Consider the following 14773-nt stretch of genomic DNA (forward strand, 5'->3'; position numbering starts at 1 on the left):
CCTATTTCACAAAATAGAGAACAGAGAAGCCCTATTTATCCCACTGAATGGTGTTTGATTAGTGAGCAATGCCCAGAAAATTAGTGCAAAGCTGGATTCCACTTTGTGGTCATACTGTTTCTTCCCTCCAATTTTGAGTGGCTCACGGCTACATACCTGTGGATATAAAACATAAAATTATGAACTGATATGTTTCAGAAAGAAGATTTAGGTCTGGAAATAATCAATTCATTACTGCAGGAGCCATCCATCTGTAAGTACTGCACTAACTTATGTAACTCGCTGAAGTTCAGAAGCTTTTGTTTTGGTGCTGCGAATACATGTTGAGAGAGGGAGTTCACCGGAAACCGCCTCTATCCTTTGATTGTTAAACAGCCATCGGATATAAAGAGTTCAAAAAATGGCTTGAAAAGCTTGAAAAAAAAATGAAAAAGTAGGAGGAGAACTTGAAAAGAAAGACAACAATAGCAGGATCTCGAAACAAAAGGAGGTGACAGTGAAATTATCTCGACGCCGGCGAGCAGAAGCTCCACCGCCGCCGAGAGGGTTAAAAGCAAGAGTCTCCTCGATAACGTTATATTGCTTCCCACTTAAACTTGTAACGTCGATTTAACTTATGACGTTAAATAACCCACGCCTTCTACCTTGATTTTTGTAGTGTCTTTTGCATATGTGTCAACTTATTTCCCCTTTTTATTTAGCTGTTACTATATATATGTTGACTCTGTATGCAAACTAAACTTATTTAAAATTGAAAAAATATATATTTAACTCAATTTCTGTATATAATAAGAGGGAGTGTTTTTTTGTTCCGTCAAATAATACTTAAGAGTTAAGAGTTCATGAAAAAAAAAAAAGACTCTGAAGTTCAGTTTCTATCCAACTTGTAACATGTAAAATGGTAAGAAAAAGACTTGATTCTCACAGCCAACCTGTAATGTCTTTTTAACTTTTCGGGCTATGCCTGTATTTTCTAAAACTACAGAATGACTGGTTAACAATCACACCATCAAACGACATACTTGATATTGGTTTCAAGGTTTAATAAATATACCTATTACTATGCAATTTTAGTCTGTTTCATTGAAATAATCTTTGGCCCTATGTAAAATAAAAAATAAAAAAATCCATCATCTAAAAATCATTTTCATGTTAAGTGATAAATGTGTTGTAATTTTATCTATCTTTCAAGAAAAAGAATACATACGGAGGCGCTTTGAATGGTACTTCGTCCTTTGAGTGAGTGAGGAAAGATGTTTTCAAATAAAATCTTAGCAAAGGATTGTTAAAAGGATTGTGTACTTCTTCCTTAGACAATTGAGTACCTTCAACAATCTTTTGTCATTTACTATGATTATCAATTCTAATGAAGAATGTTGAATTTTACCAGTATCAACTTGTGATTTATTCAGCTTATATATGATGACCACAAGAATATATTTTCGGTAAAGAAAGCAAATTGAAATGTCCATGAAAAGAAGAATGAGAATTGCATTGCTTTTTCTTAAAAGAAAAATCTTATTACAACAAGAAAAAACGAGGACAAAAAAAAAACAACGAAAGACATGATCATGGCTTGTAACAAGCCCTGAACATCTTAACGAAAGGACGCATCATCTTCACCAGTATTTTCTTCTTCTTCTCCTTAGGTTTGTTCACCTTGCAACAATGCTCTTGACTCAGACTCAGAGGAGGGGTCTCCGAATCCTCATCGATATCACCGTCATAAGCTTCCTCATCCGATAGTAGTAGTGTGTCAATACTATCATCTGAGGTCAAATTTGTTAACAGGCTTGTTAACAATTGCCTAATGTCCTTGAACTCAAGACGCGCATCCGAATCTTGTGCCCAACATAATTCAAGGATGGGGATCATTTCCTCTGGTGTATTCGCAAGACTTGGTCTCTCACCCTGTAAGGAAAGCAAATCCAGCATTTAAAATTCTTCACCCTTTTTAGATTTTATAAGTTGATTTGTGACCTTACATGTTGTACAAGTGGGGGAACACAAATGTTAGGCACGTCAGGGAATGGCTCTACACCATTAAGCAGCTCCCAGAAAACTAGAGCAAAGCTGTAAACATCCACTTTATGATCATAGTGCTTTGGCTCCTCAACTCTCAGTGCCTCACGACTACTTACCTACGGTTACAAAAACAGAAAAAATCAATCATTTATATGTTTCGAAATAGAAAATTTAGCTCAAAAGAATCATTACCTCAGGAGCCATCCATTTACAAGTGCCAGCCTCACCGGTCATGCCATCTCTATTCTCTTCTCTAGCAATTCCAAAATCAGCCAATTTCACATGCTTGTGATCACCGGTTAACAACAAATTCGCTACACCAACCAACACACCAAAATTTCAAATTTGTTTCTCTATTCACAAGATTTTATGTATAAACTGGAGCATATTTACCTGGGTTTAAATCACGGTGAATGATGCCTTCTGAGTGCAAAAACTCCATGGCTCGAGAAATATCCAAAGCAAAGGTCAGTGCCTTCTTTAGATCTAGAGGTTTCGACTGAGAACTCCACATGAACCTCTGAAGAGTGCCGCCTTCCATGAGTTCGGTAACTATCGCCAGCTGCGGCACTATGCAAGCTCCAACAAACTATACCATCACCAAAAACCATGTTTAGTTTCTCACTATTATATTGATAAAACACCAATATAACTAATTATTTTTTCTCATTTTTTACCTTCACAATGTTGGCATGTCTCATCTTGGATAGTAACAGAACTTCATTTTGAAACTTCTTTTTGTCCATTATGCTTACAGCAGATTTTACACTTGGTTGCATTATCTTCACAGCAACGGGAACACGGTTTCTGAACCTATAAAATCATTATAAAGAACATACGAAATAGGTGATAACTTTTAATTAAACGGATTAGTTTATCCATTATGTTAAATTCATCTCATCATTATAAAAAATAAGAGAGAGATGGAACATACAATCCTTTGTAGACGATGGAGTGGTTTCCTTCTCCAATCATCTCTCCCACTGAGACATCGTTTGGGTTGAGAAGCAATTCCCTGCTGATACTGAAATTGAATTTCTTGTTGGACTTCTTGTAAGAAGGGTAGTTTGAGAAAGCCATTAGTCCAGCTCTAAGGCTGGAAGTGATTGAGAGGACTAAGGATGATTAGTAAAAGATGAAGTGTTGATGATGATGAGTGATAGAGGAAATGCTTGGGCTTATTTATAATACTACAACATGTGGGGGTGACTCTGTAGTCTTACGAGTTGTTATTCGACGTGTATGTTGGCTAAAAATGTTAATTGACAATTAATAGTTAAAAACGAGATAATCAATACTAATTAGTATTACAGTAAATGTTTACCAATGAGCTTATCTTTAAATTAATTTTTTTATCCTTTCACCACCACATCTCTTGATTTTCTTATAATCTTATCTTTAAGTAGCTTTTTTTCTTAATATGTTTAACAATATATGTGGACTCTATGTGCAACTCTTTTGGAAAAACTTTTTATGCATGAGCTGTATACAACAATGTATTGTATATAGCAGGAGAAAGATGGTAACAAATCTGGAATTACTATACATTTTATTAATTTTATATCTATAAAATTTTATACATTGTTTTTTAAATAAATCTTATTTTCATTGCCAATAATTTTCATGATGACTTAGAAAGGCGACTGACTGATAATATAATCTTCTATCAATTTTTATGATTAAAGATTAGATAAAATAATCAGGTAACCAAGGTCCATTGTATCCTAGTTTTGTTTATAGTTTACATACAAAATGTACTCACAGCCAATGACGTTCGCCGTCGGAAGAAAACAAAATCATTGGGCAATATATAGTGTGAGACAACCCTCCTCCCTTGAGCTAGCTTTTGAGTGTAGAGTTATGTCCATTACTAAAATGGTATCAGAATCTAGATTCAAACTTCTCAAAAATGGGCTACCACCCGTAGTTGCACAAACTTCACTCTTTAGATGTCCAATCTTGAGCGTGAGGGGGTGTGTTAGAGTTCCACATCGGAAGAAAACAAAATCCTTGGAAAAGATATATAGTGTTAAGCAACTTCCTCCCTTAAACTAGTTTTTGGGTGTTGAATTAGGCCCATTACTAAAAAATACCTCAATTTCCTCCTTCGTAATCACTTTCTCCGACAGTAGTATTTTAGACAGATGGCGGTGTCAAGCTCCTTGTTGAGCAACATTGCGTTCATTTTTTGGTCTACAAAAAGCAGTCAAGCGATCATTGGAATGCCGCTAACGGCGCTCTCAAGAATTAAATTCCAGCCGCAATGAGTTAGAAACCCACCAACTGCTTGGTGGGCTAGGATCTCGACTTGTGGGACCCACAGAGAGACTACGAGGCTTCTCTCATGGGTCCGACTAACAAAACCTTCCTGTAAATAACCCGGGGTACCATCTCATATTTCATTACTATTAACCAAGAAGTTTGCGGTACAGGCTGAACCGTCCACTGGCGGTCAAACCACCCAAACAAACCATTGCTGACTCATTTCAAGCCGCCAAGCCAATTCGGTTAGCTGTTTAGTGGAGAGAGAGAGACTGAGAGAGCCGCCGCTTCCAAATGAGATATAATTAAAGTACCGACTCATCTGGTTGTTTGTTTAACCAATCTAAAACAGGGTGATTAGTTTTAGATTGATCAACCGGTCTGGACAAAGGACCAATTGGATAAACCGGTACACGAACAATCGGACCCAAGAGGTCCGGGTCTTGAAGAGATTTCAAAGTTTTGGTCATGATGGGTCAACTAAACGGGAGATATCCAGAGTTGGGAGGCTTATGACATCAACAAACGCATCACAGCCTGGTGGCTGGTGAGTTTAGGAATTGAAATTTAACGGAGGCTGCGTCGTCTTCAGGGACAAAAATGGTGACGTGGAAGCCATGAGATCCAGCTAAGCGTTTTTCGAGCTCAATCACCCGGATGATATGGCCCATTCCTGGGCTAGCGAACATGGCGGCATGTGGCTTCGTAGTCTTCATAGTCTCCAACTCTCGATTGATGAACGTTAGCTTCTTTTGTTGTTGTTGTGTACTCTCAGATAGTTGCAACTTGCAAGTGAGTTCAATATATAGAACCAAAACTCTATAAAATGTTTGTTTGTTTATTAAAGGACTTATCTACCAAACCCTATATTATTTTGTTGTTTTTTTTCACATCATCTATAACTTAATTGTTTTATACCAACTAGAAAACTAAATATCAAAATGTCGGTGTAACTGTATCTCAGTCAATAGTAAAATGTTTGATGCATCGACTAGAATATAATAGGTAAGATTTATATACACTACACAAGCTAGATTCTATAGGCTATACTATGAATTATATACCATGTATTTGTGTATTAATATTATCATTTTTTTTTTGAAACTAAACCTAAAGTTCTATCTACATTGGAGATCTGGGTATTTCATCAATATAATTTGTTTTGTAAAAAAATAAAATTTTTGTTTTGATTTAATAAACATAAAGTTACATTATATATTTTTAAAATTATTAAATTAAATATACAGATATATATATCTATATCTAAAGTTATAATATTTCTTAAATGTGCTGANTCAGCTTATATATGATGACCACAAGAATATATTTTCGGTAAAGAAAGCAAATTGAAATGTCCATGAAAAGAAGAATGAGAATTGCATTGCTTTTTCTTAAAAGAAAAATCCTATTACAACAAGAAAAAACGAGGACAAAAAAAAAACAACGAAAGACATGATCATGGCTTGTAACAAGCCCTGAACATCTTAACGAAAGGACGCATCATCTTCACCAGTATTTTCTTCTTCTTCTCCTTAGATTGTTCACCTTGCAACAATGCTCTTGACTCAGACTCAGAGGAGGGGTCTCCGAATCCTCATCGATATCACTGTCATAAGCATCCTCATCCGATAGTAGTAGTGTGTCAATACTATCATCTGAGGTCAAATTTGTTAACAGGCTTGTTAACAATTGCCTAATGTCCTTGAACTCAAGACGCGCATCCGAATCTTGTGCCCAACATAATTCAAGGATGGGGATCATTTCCTCTGGTGTATTCGCAAGACTTGGTCTCTCACCCTGTAAGGAAAGCAAATCCAGCATTTAAAATTCTTCACCCTTTTTAGATTTTATAAGTTGATTTGTGACCTTACATGTTGTACAAGTGGGGGAACACAAATGTTAGGCACGTCAGGGAATGGCTCTACACCATTAAGCAGCTCCCAGAAAACTAGAGCAAAGCTGTAAACATCCACTTTATGATCATAGTGCTTTGGCTCCTCAACTCTCAGTGCCTCACGACTACTTACCTACGGTTACAAAAACAGAAAAAATCAATCATTTATATGTTTCGAAATAGAAAATTTAGCTCAAAAGAATCATTACCTCAGGAGCCATCCATTTACAAGTGCCAGCCTCACCGGTCATGCCATCTCTATTCTCTTCTCTAGCAATTCCAAAATCAGCCAATTTCACATGCTTGTGATCACCGGTTAACAACAAATTCGCTACACCAACCAACACACCAAAATTTCAAATTTGTTTCTCTATTCACAAGATTTTATGTATAAACTGGAGCATATTTACCTGGGTTTAAATCACGGTGAATGATGCCTTCTGAGTGCAAAAACTCCATGGCTCGAGAAATATCCAAAGCAAAGGTCAGTGCCTTCTTTAGATCTAGAGGTTTCGACTGAGAACTCCACATGAACCTCTGAAGAGTGCCGCCTTCCATGAGTTCGGTAACTATCGCCAGCTGCGGCACTATGCAAGCTCCAACAAACTATACCATCACCAAAAACCATGTTTAGTTTCTCACTATTATATTGATAAAACACCAATATAACTAATTATTTTTTCTCATTTTTTACCTTCACAATGTTGGCATGTCTCATCTTGGATAGTAACAGAACTTCATTTTGAAACTTCTTTTTGTCCATTATGCTTACAGCAGATTTTACACTTGGTTGCATTATCTTCACAGCAACGGGAACACGGTTTCTGAACCTATAAAATCATTATAAAGAACATACGAAATAGGTGATAACTTTTAATTAAACGGATTAGTTTATCCATTATGTTAAATTCATCTCATCATTATAAAAAATAAGAGAGAGATGGAACATACAATCCTTTGTAGACGATGGAGTGGTTTCCTTCTCCAATCATCTCTCCCACTGAGACATCGTTTGGGTTGAGAAGCAATTCCCTGCTGATACTGAAATTGAATTTCTTGTTGGACTTCTTGTAAGAAGGGTAGTTTGAGAAAGCCATTAGTCCAGCTCTAAGGCTGGAAGTGATTGAGAGGACTAAGGATGATTAGTAAAAGATGAAGTGTTGATGATGATGAGTGATAGAGGAAATGCTTGGGCTTATTTATAATACTACAACATGTGGGGGTGACTCTGTAGTCTTACGAGTTGTTATTCGACGTGTATGTTGGCTAAAAATGTTAATTGACAATTAATAGTTAAAAACGAGATAATCAATACTAATTAGTATTACAGTAAATGTTTACCAATGAGCTTATCTTTAAATTAATTTTTTTATCCTTTCACCACCACATCTCTTGATTTTCTTATAATCTTATCTTTAAGTAGCTTTTTTTCTTAATATGTTTAACAATATATGTGGACTCTATGTGCAACTCTTTTGGAAAAACTTTTTATGCATGAGCTGTATACAACAATGTATTGTATATAGCAGGAGAAAGATGGTAACAAATCTGGAATTACTATACATTTTATTAATTTTATATCTATAAAATTTTATACATTGTTTTTTAAATAAATCTTATTTTCATTGCCAATAATTTTCATGATGACTTAGAAAGGCGACTGACTGATAATATAATCTTCTATCAATTTTTATGATTAAAGATTAGATAAAATAATCAGGTAACCAAGGTCCATTGTATCCTAGTTTTGTTTATAGTTTACATACAAAATGTACTCACAGCCAATGACGTTCGCCGTCGGAAGAAAACAAAATCATTGGGCTATATATAGTGTGAGACAACCCTCCTCCCTTGAGCTAGCTTTTGAGTGTAGAGTTATGTCCATTACTAAAATGGTATCAGAATCTAGATTCAAACTTCTCAAAAATGGGCTACCACCCGTAGTTGCACAAACTTCACTCTTTAGATGTCCAATCTTGAGCGTGAGGGGGTGTGTTAGAGTTCCACATCGGAAGAAAACAAAATCCTTGGAAAAGATATATAGTGTTAAGCAACTTCCTCCCTTAAACTAGTTTTTGGGTGTTGAATTAGGCCCATTACTAAAAAATACCTCAATTTCCTCCTTCGTAATCACTTTCTCCGACAGTAGTATTTTAGACAGATGGCGGTGTCAAGCTCCTTGTTGAGCAACATTGCGTTCATTTTTTGGTCTACAAAAAGCAGTCAAGCGATCATTGGAATGCCGCTAACGGCGCTCTCAAGAATTAAATTCCAGCCGCAATGAGTTAGAAACCCACCAACTGCTTGGTGGGCTAGGATCTCGACTTGTGGGACCCACAGAGAGACTACGAGGCTTCTCTCATGGGTCCGACTAACAAAACCTTCCTGTAAATAACCCGGGGTACCATCTCATATTTCATTACTATTAACCAAGAAGTTTGCGGTACAGGCTGAACCGTCCACTGGCGGTCAAACCACCCAAACAAACCATTGCTGACTCATTTCAAGCCGCCAAGCCAATTCGGTTAGCTGTTTAGTGGAGAGAGAGAGACTGAGAGAGCCGCCGCTTCCAAATGAGATATAATTAAAGTACCGACTCATCTGGTTGTTTGTTTAACCAATCTAAAACAGGGTGATTAGTTTTAGATTGATCAACCGGTCTGGACAAAGGACCAATTGGATAAACCGGTACACGAACAATCGGACCCAAGAGGTCCGGGTCTTGAAGAGATTTCAAAGTTTTGGTCATGATGGGTCAACTAAACGGGAGATATCCAGAGTTGGGAGGCTTATGACATCAACAAACGCATCACAGCCTGGTGGCTGGTGAGTTTAGGAATTGAAATTTAACGGAGGCTGCGTCGTCTTCAGGGACAAAAATGGTGACGTGGAAGCCATGAGATCCAGCTAAGCGTTTTTCGAGCTCAATCACCCGGATGATATGGCCCATTCCTGGGCTAGCGAACATGGCGGCATGTGGCTTCGTAGTCTTCATAGTCTCGAACTCTCGATTGATGAACGTTAGCTTCTTTTGTTGTTGTTGTGTACTCTCAGATAGTTGCAACTTGCAAGTGAGTTCAATATATAGAACCAAAACTCTATAAAATGTTTGTTTGTTTATTAAAGGACTTATCTACCAAACCCTATATTATTTTGTTGTTTTTTTTCACATCATCTATAACTTAATTGTTTTATACCAACTAGAAAACTAAATATCAAAATGTCGGTGTAACTGTATCTCAGTCAATAGTAAAATGTTTGATGCATCGACTAGAATATAATAGGTAAGATTTATATACACTACACAAGCTAGATTCTATAGGCTATACTATGAATTATATACCATGTATGTGTGTATTAATATTATCATTTTTTTTTTGAAACTAAACCTAAAGTTCTATCTACATTGGAGATCTGGGTATTTCATCAATATAATTTGTTTTGTAAAAAAATAAAATTTTTGTTTTGATTTAATAAACATAAAGTTACATTATATATTTTTAAAATTATTAAATTAAATATACAGATATATATATCTATATCTAAAGTTATAATATTTCTTAAATGTGCTGAAAATATATTAAAAATATTATATAGCAATCAGTGACTATTAATTTATCTAGTGTAACATATTTAAATTATATATATTTAGTTACTATAATATATTATTTTATTTTAGTTTTCATGCATTTCGCATGGAACGATACTCAGCTTTTGCGGACGAGTGAGACACATTGTCTTGATTCTTAGTCTTCTAAGAAATATGCAAGCCACCTAAAAACTTAACATAACCACTTAACGAACGACGTGTAAGTGGGCAGGATTGTAATCCGAGTCACAATATGCCATAAGAATCAGGTCTGAATCGCAACTTAAGAGAATGCCTTGACCAAGAGTATCCTTCAAATATCTCACAACACAGAATGTGGCTTCCAAATGATTGACTCTCGGAGCTTTCATGATCTCGGAAAGACGCTTAACCGAAAATGACAATTCAGGCTGTGTAGTAAGAAGATAAATAAGCATCCTACCAAACGCTTATACACCTCGGGAATGGGAAGAAAATCACTCTTAAACCAAATTTATGATTTTGTTCCATCGGTATTGGTGATCGCTGAGACCCTAGAAGACCCAATTCCAAAACAATATCAAGAACATACTTACATTGAGACATATATATACCCTCAGAACTCCGAGCAATCTCAATACCAAGAAAATATTTTGCTTTACCCAAATCTTTCATGTGAAAAAACGTCCCAAATACACCTTAAACCACTTAATCATATGGTAATGATTCACACAAACCAACAAATCATCAACATATATAAGAACCCGAATCTCAATGTCACCCTTGGAGTAGGTGAAAAGAGAATAATCTTTGTATGACTCAACAAAACCAAACCTTGTCAAAGCGTTAGTAAGCTTAGCAAACCAGCAGCGAGGATCTTGCTTAAGCCCTTACAAAGACTTGTGAAGAAGACAAACTTTATTTGGAGCCGAATGACGAAACCCAACTGGTAGTTTCATATAAACCTCTTCTTTGAGATCACCGTGTAGAAACGCATTGTGTACATCCATATGATATGGTTCCAAATTTTTAGCAACAACTATACGTTGTAAAGTGCGAACAGTAGTAATTTTAACCACACGAGCAAATATCTCATTATAATCTTCACCTTCTACTTGATGATTGCCGCAAGAAACCTACCTGGCTTTGTAATGGCTTAAAGATCCATCGGCATTGTATTTTATTTTGAACACCCATTTATTATCGATAGCTTCTTTACCAGGAGGTAAATTAATGACGCTCCATGTACCATTCTCTTCCATAGCTGTAATTTCGGTGCCACAAACAAAGTTGGTTCAACACCATCGATAACCGGTGCTAAAAACACTTAATGGGCTGGAGAAAAGTTTTCATCAAAGATATAATTTGTGAGAGGATATGGAGTATGTGTACCTTGGACCGTAGACGAAGAATTTGAGATGAAGCCGGGTGAATCTCGATGGGGTTTGGGAAGAAAACAAGTAGAATAGGTCACATAACCATTTAAACGAACAGACGAAAACTTGTGATGCTTCTCTTTACCCAACTCATCATCACCGGTAAAAGACACAACATTAATATCAATGGTAGCGGAGACTTCTCTAACAGCGGAAGTAGACTTATTCATTTTTTCTTGGCACAACCACAGCAGAATCCTTTGAAGGCGACCCAACATCATTGGGGGGAGTAATCTCACTCACCACATGTTGTTCATGAACAACAAGATCACTCTTCATGCGTAGGGGCAATATGTACTAACCAATTAATCATCATCAACATTTTCACTAGTAGAACATAAGTGCGGTGGTTGAGAATCTCCATTCCGTGAAGCAAAAGGAAACTGATCCTCTTGAAAAATCACATTGCGAGATACAAAGAACTCTTTGGTTTCAAGATCATATACTTTTCCAACCTTTCTTGCCAAAAGGGTAGCCCAAAAAGATACATTTTCGACTCCGCTATCCAAATTTGTCCTTATCACGATCACGCCAATGAGTACAAGACGCTCCAAACACTTTTAGATGATCATAAGATGGATTTTCCCCATAAAGGAGCTCATACATAGTACAGTTTTGAAGTACCTTCGTAGGAGTCCGATTAATGAGATGCATGGATGTGAGAATTGCTTTTCCCTGAAACGAAACCAGGAGACTAGCTTGGAAAAGAAGAGACCGAGAAACATTCAAAATGTGATGATGCTTCCGTTCCACACGTCAATTTTGCTGTGGAGTAGCCACACATGACGTTTGATGAACAATGTCTTTGCTCTTGGAAAACTTTGTAAGACACATAAACTTAGTAAAATTGTCACTTCGTACCATACAAACGGGCTTATTAAACTACCGGTCAGTATATGAACAAAAATTCTCAAGAACTTGGCAAACTTCTGATTTTTCTAGCAAAAGATGTGTCCAGACCGCTCTAGAAAAATCGTCAACGACGGTAAGAAAATATACAGCTACACCGGAAGACAAAACACGATATGGACCCCAAACATCAACATGAATTATCAAAAAACAGTCCTTTGCTTTATTAGAACTATCAGAAAAAATTCTCTTGTCTGCTTAGCCCTAAAACAAACGTCACAATGACCAGGGCTAGCCAAATTTGAAACACCAGAATTTATAGGTAATGTAGATAAAACTGAAAACGCAGGATGCCCTAGCCGGCAATGCCACAACGTAGAGTCACACTTCACTCCAACCTTGTTAACTCGCATAACATTCACATTTGTAACATAGTAGACCCCATCACTTTCTTCCTCGGCTCCAATCAGAGTGTTCGAAAAACGGTCCTACAAAACACAAAGTGTATCAGTAAACAATGTAACACCACCAATTTTGCTTGAGCAACTTCGAAACAGAAATCAGTGAACAATTGAGGTTCGGAACAGATAAAAAATTATGGAGAGTAATGTGATCCGAAACATGAAACACGCCCATGCTTTTCAAAATCGTTTTACTTCCATCAGCAAAACAAACAGAGCAAACCAGAGTTGACGTGACATATACGAGCAACTTAAGAGTCTCTGTCATATGGTGAGAGGTTCTAGTATCAAGAATCAGTTCCTCGTGTATCTTACCTGAAAATAACTTACTAGAGAGTTTTTACGAACTAGAGATGGATTTCTCTGATGCCATCTTACTTATCGCTTGCCACTGTTCGAGAGTAAAAATTGGATATGACGAGGCATGAGAACTTGTTACAAGTGCCAATGTTGAGTAACCAAGACCACGACCAAAAAATTTACGTCTACCAACTCCTCCACGACCTCCCCGACCAGACCCACATCTGCCTTCATGCGATTAGCCACCACTCAATATATCCAACTATCTCCAAACAAAATTATTTTTCATGGCCGGATCGTCCACAGTGAGAACAAAGAAGGCTACGTTCTCTGCTCTTGTTGTTACCATGTGATCAAATGTTAATTAAGACCCAAGGTGCAGTCAACCACGATCTAGTGGTGTCGTCATATCACTTTAGGATCGAATCCACAGAGACCAAACAATGCACTATAAAATTGTAAAGATCAAGTTTAGCTAAGGCAAAAGGAAATTTGAGTAACAAGTAATTATCAAAACAGGAAAATTAAAGAGTGTTTAAATTCAGAGAAGAGTATTGGGCGTTGGGAGTCTTTTAGGAGTTATGATCACTAATTCAGATGATAGATTGGGAAAGCATTAGATACCGTTCTTGAACTCAAATCTCGAATGTAAAACTAACCTACTGTCGCAGTGTTAGTTATCTATGCAAGAAATTGATTAAACTCTAAACCATCGTTTGAATCTAGCAATCCTAGCAAGCAATAAGTTCAAATTTGATTTTGTTCACAAGGTGCCTTAACTTCAACTTTCGTTGGCTAAGGGTCACCTAGCTCACCTATGTTCTTTTCAAGCAATTCAATAACACTTTTGATACCTAGATGAATTAGACCTATAATCATAAACTAGGTAGCTAATCTAGTTTAAGCATTAAGATAAACAATAGATAAAAACACAATAGATCAATCCCAAATCTAACAACCTAAGTTTAGAGAATCATAAAACCCATTTTGAAACCCGAAACCCAAGAGAGAGACTACTCAGACATCGAACAACAGCAACCACAAATAAAATATGAAAAAGACATGTTTGAATTGCAAGAGAAATTAAAAAGGGTTCAGAATTCTTCTCCAAAGTGTCAAGAAGGATGAGAGATCTTCTCCCTTCAGCTCTCAATACAAAATAGTCTCAGAAAATAAAGCTTATGTCTCTGGAGGCCGAGCCTCTAACTTAAATATCAAAATAAAACCCTAAAAGTCGGTTTAAAACGAAAAAGGAAAAATTGCTTTGGGTACGGGACTGGTCGATCCTGAATGCGGATCAGCCAATCCTGGATGCTTTTCTCTGTTTGCTCCATCTGCTTGCTAGTCCGATCAGTCTTCACCAAATTGACTTCAGATGCTTGTTTTCATCCCCAAAACACTCATTTTCTTTCCAAAGTAGCTTAGAACCTGTACAGACTCACAAAAGACTAAAAGGACTTTAAAAGCACACTTGGACCTAACAAAAGTCTCAAAACAAGTGTAAAAACTATAGTTAAAACCCTATAAAATGCAGACACATTAATTCCCCCTGACTTGAATCTTTGCTTGTCCCCAAGCAAGAACAGACAGAGAAAATGTTTGAAAGTGGAAACTCACATATTCTTGGGACGCGCTACTTTGCACTCTTCATCAAATCAAATTAAGAACTACTTTTTGTACTCTGCCCATGATTATGATCAACACTCCCTACTCTGAACTCCACAACCTTAAAGGACCTTCAGCATCCCCATTGTTGTCTCTCTACATCAGATTAGTGCAAATGTGCAGTCTCGCCGAGAGAATATCGATCACTGAACTTATTGACTCCTTCAACCGTTTAATGCCCAAGACTTCCTTCATATGCTCCCTTTTCTCTCTCTTTTATCACTTCCAAAGGATTGTTTTCTCCCTAATTTTCTAGGGTATCATTGTATTTTATTTTATCAATCCTTTGCTCTTTTCTTGCGGACAAGCTTCC

General features: G+C 36.7%; 2 protein-coding genes and 2 pseudogenes across 2 annotated transcripts; all 4 read right to left on the reverse strand.

Moving 5' to 3' along the window:
- On the reverse strand, positions 1570-3105 carry LOC104715527 (serine/threonine-protein kinase STY17-like). Its single transcript, XM_010432923.1, has 6 exons — positions 2960-3105; positions 2703-2838; positions 2419-2614; positions 2218-2339; positions 1986-2141; positions 1570-1911 (listed from the first exon to the last, which is right to left on the reverse strand). The coding sequence occupies exons 1-6, from the start codon at positions 3103-3105 to the stop codon at positions 1570-1572; spliced, it is 1098 nt and encodes a 365-aa protein (XP_010431225.1).
- LOC109126457 lies at positions 4077-4757 on the reverse strand (annotated as a pseudogene).
- LOC104715528 (serine/threonine-protein kinase STY17-like) lies at positions 5794-7278 on the reverse strand. Its single transcript, XM_019230015.1, has 6 exons — positions 7133-7278; positions 6876-7011; positions 6592-6787; positions 6391-6512; positions 6159-6314; positions 5794-6084 (listed from the first exon to the last, which is right to left on the reverse strand). Exons 1-6 carry the CDS (start codon positions 7276-7278, stop codon positions 5794-5796), a joined length of 1047 nt encoding a protein of 348 aa, XP_019085560.1.
- On the reverse strand, positions 8250-8930 carry LOC109126458 (annotated as a pseudogene).

Source organism: Camelina sativa, chromosome 9 (assembly GCF_000633955.1).
Source record: "Camelina sativa cultivar DH55 chromosome 9, Cs, whole genome shotgun sequence".
NCBI lineage: Eukaryota > Viridiplantae > Streptophyta > Magnoliopsida > Brassicales > Brassicaceae > Camelina > Camelina sativa.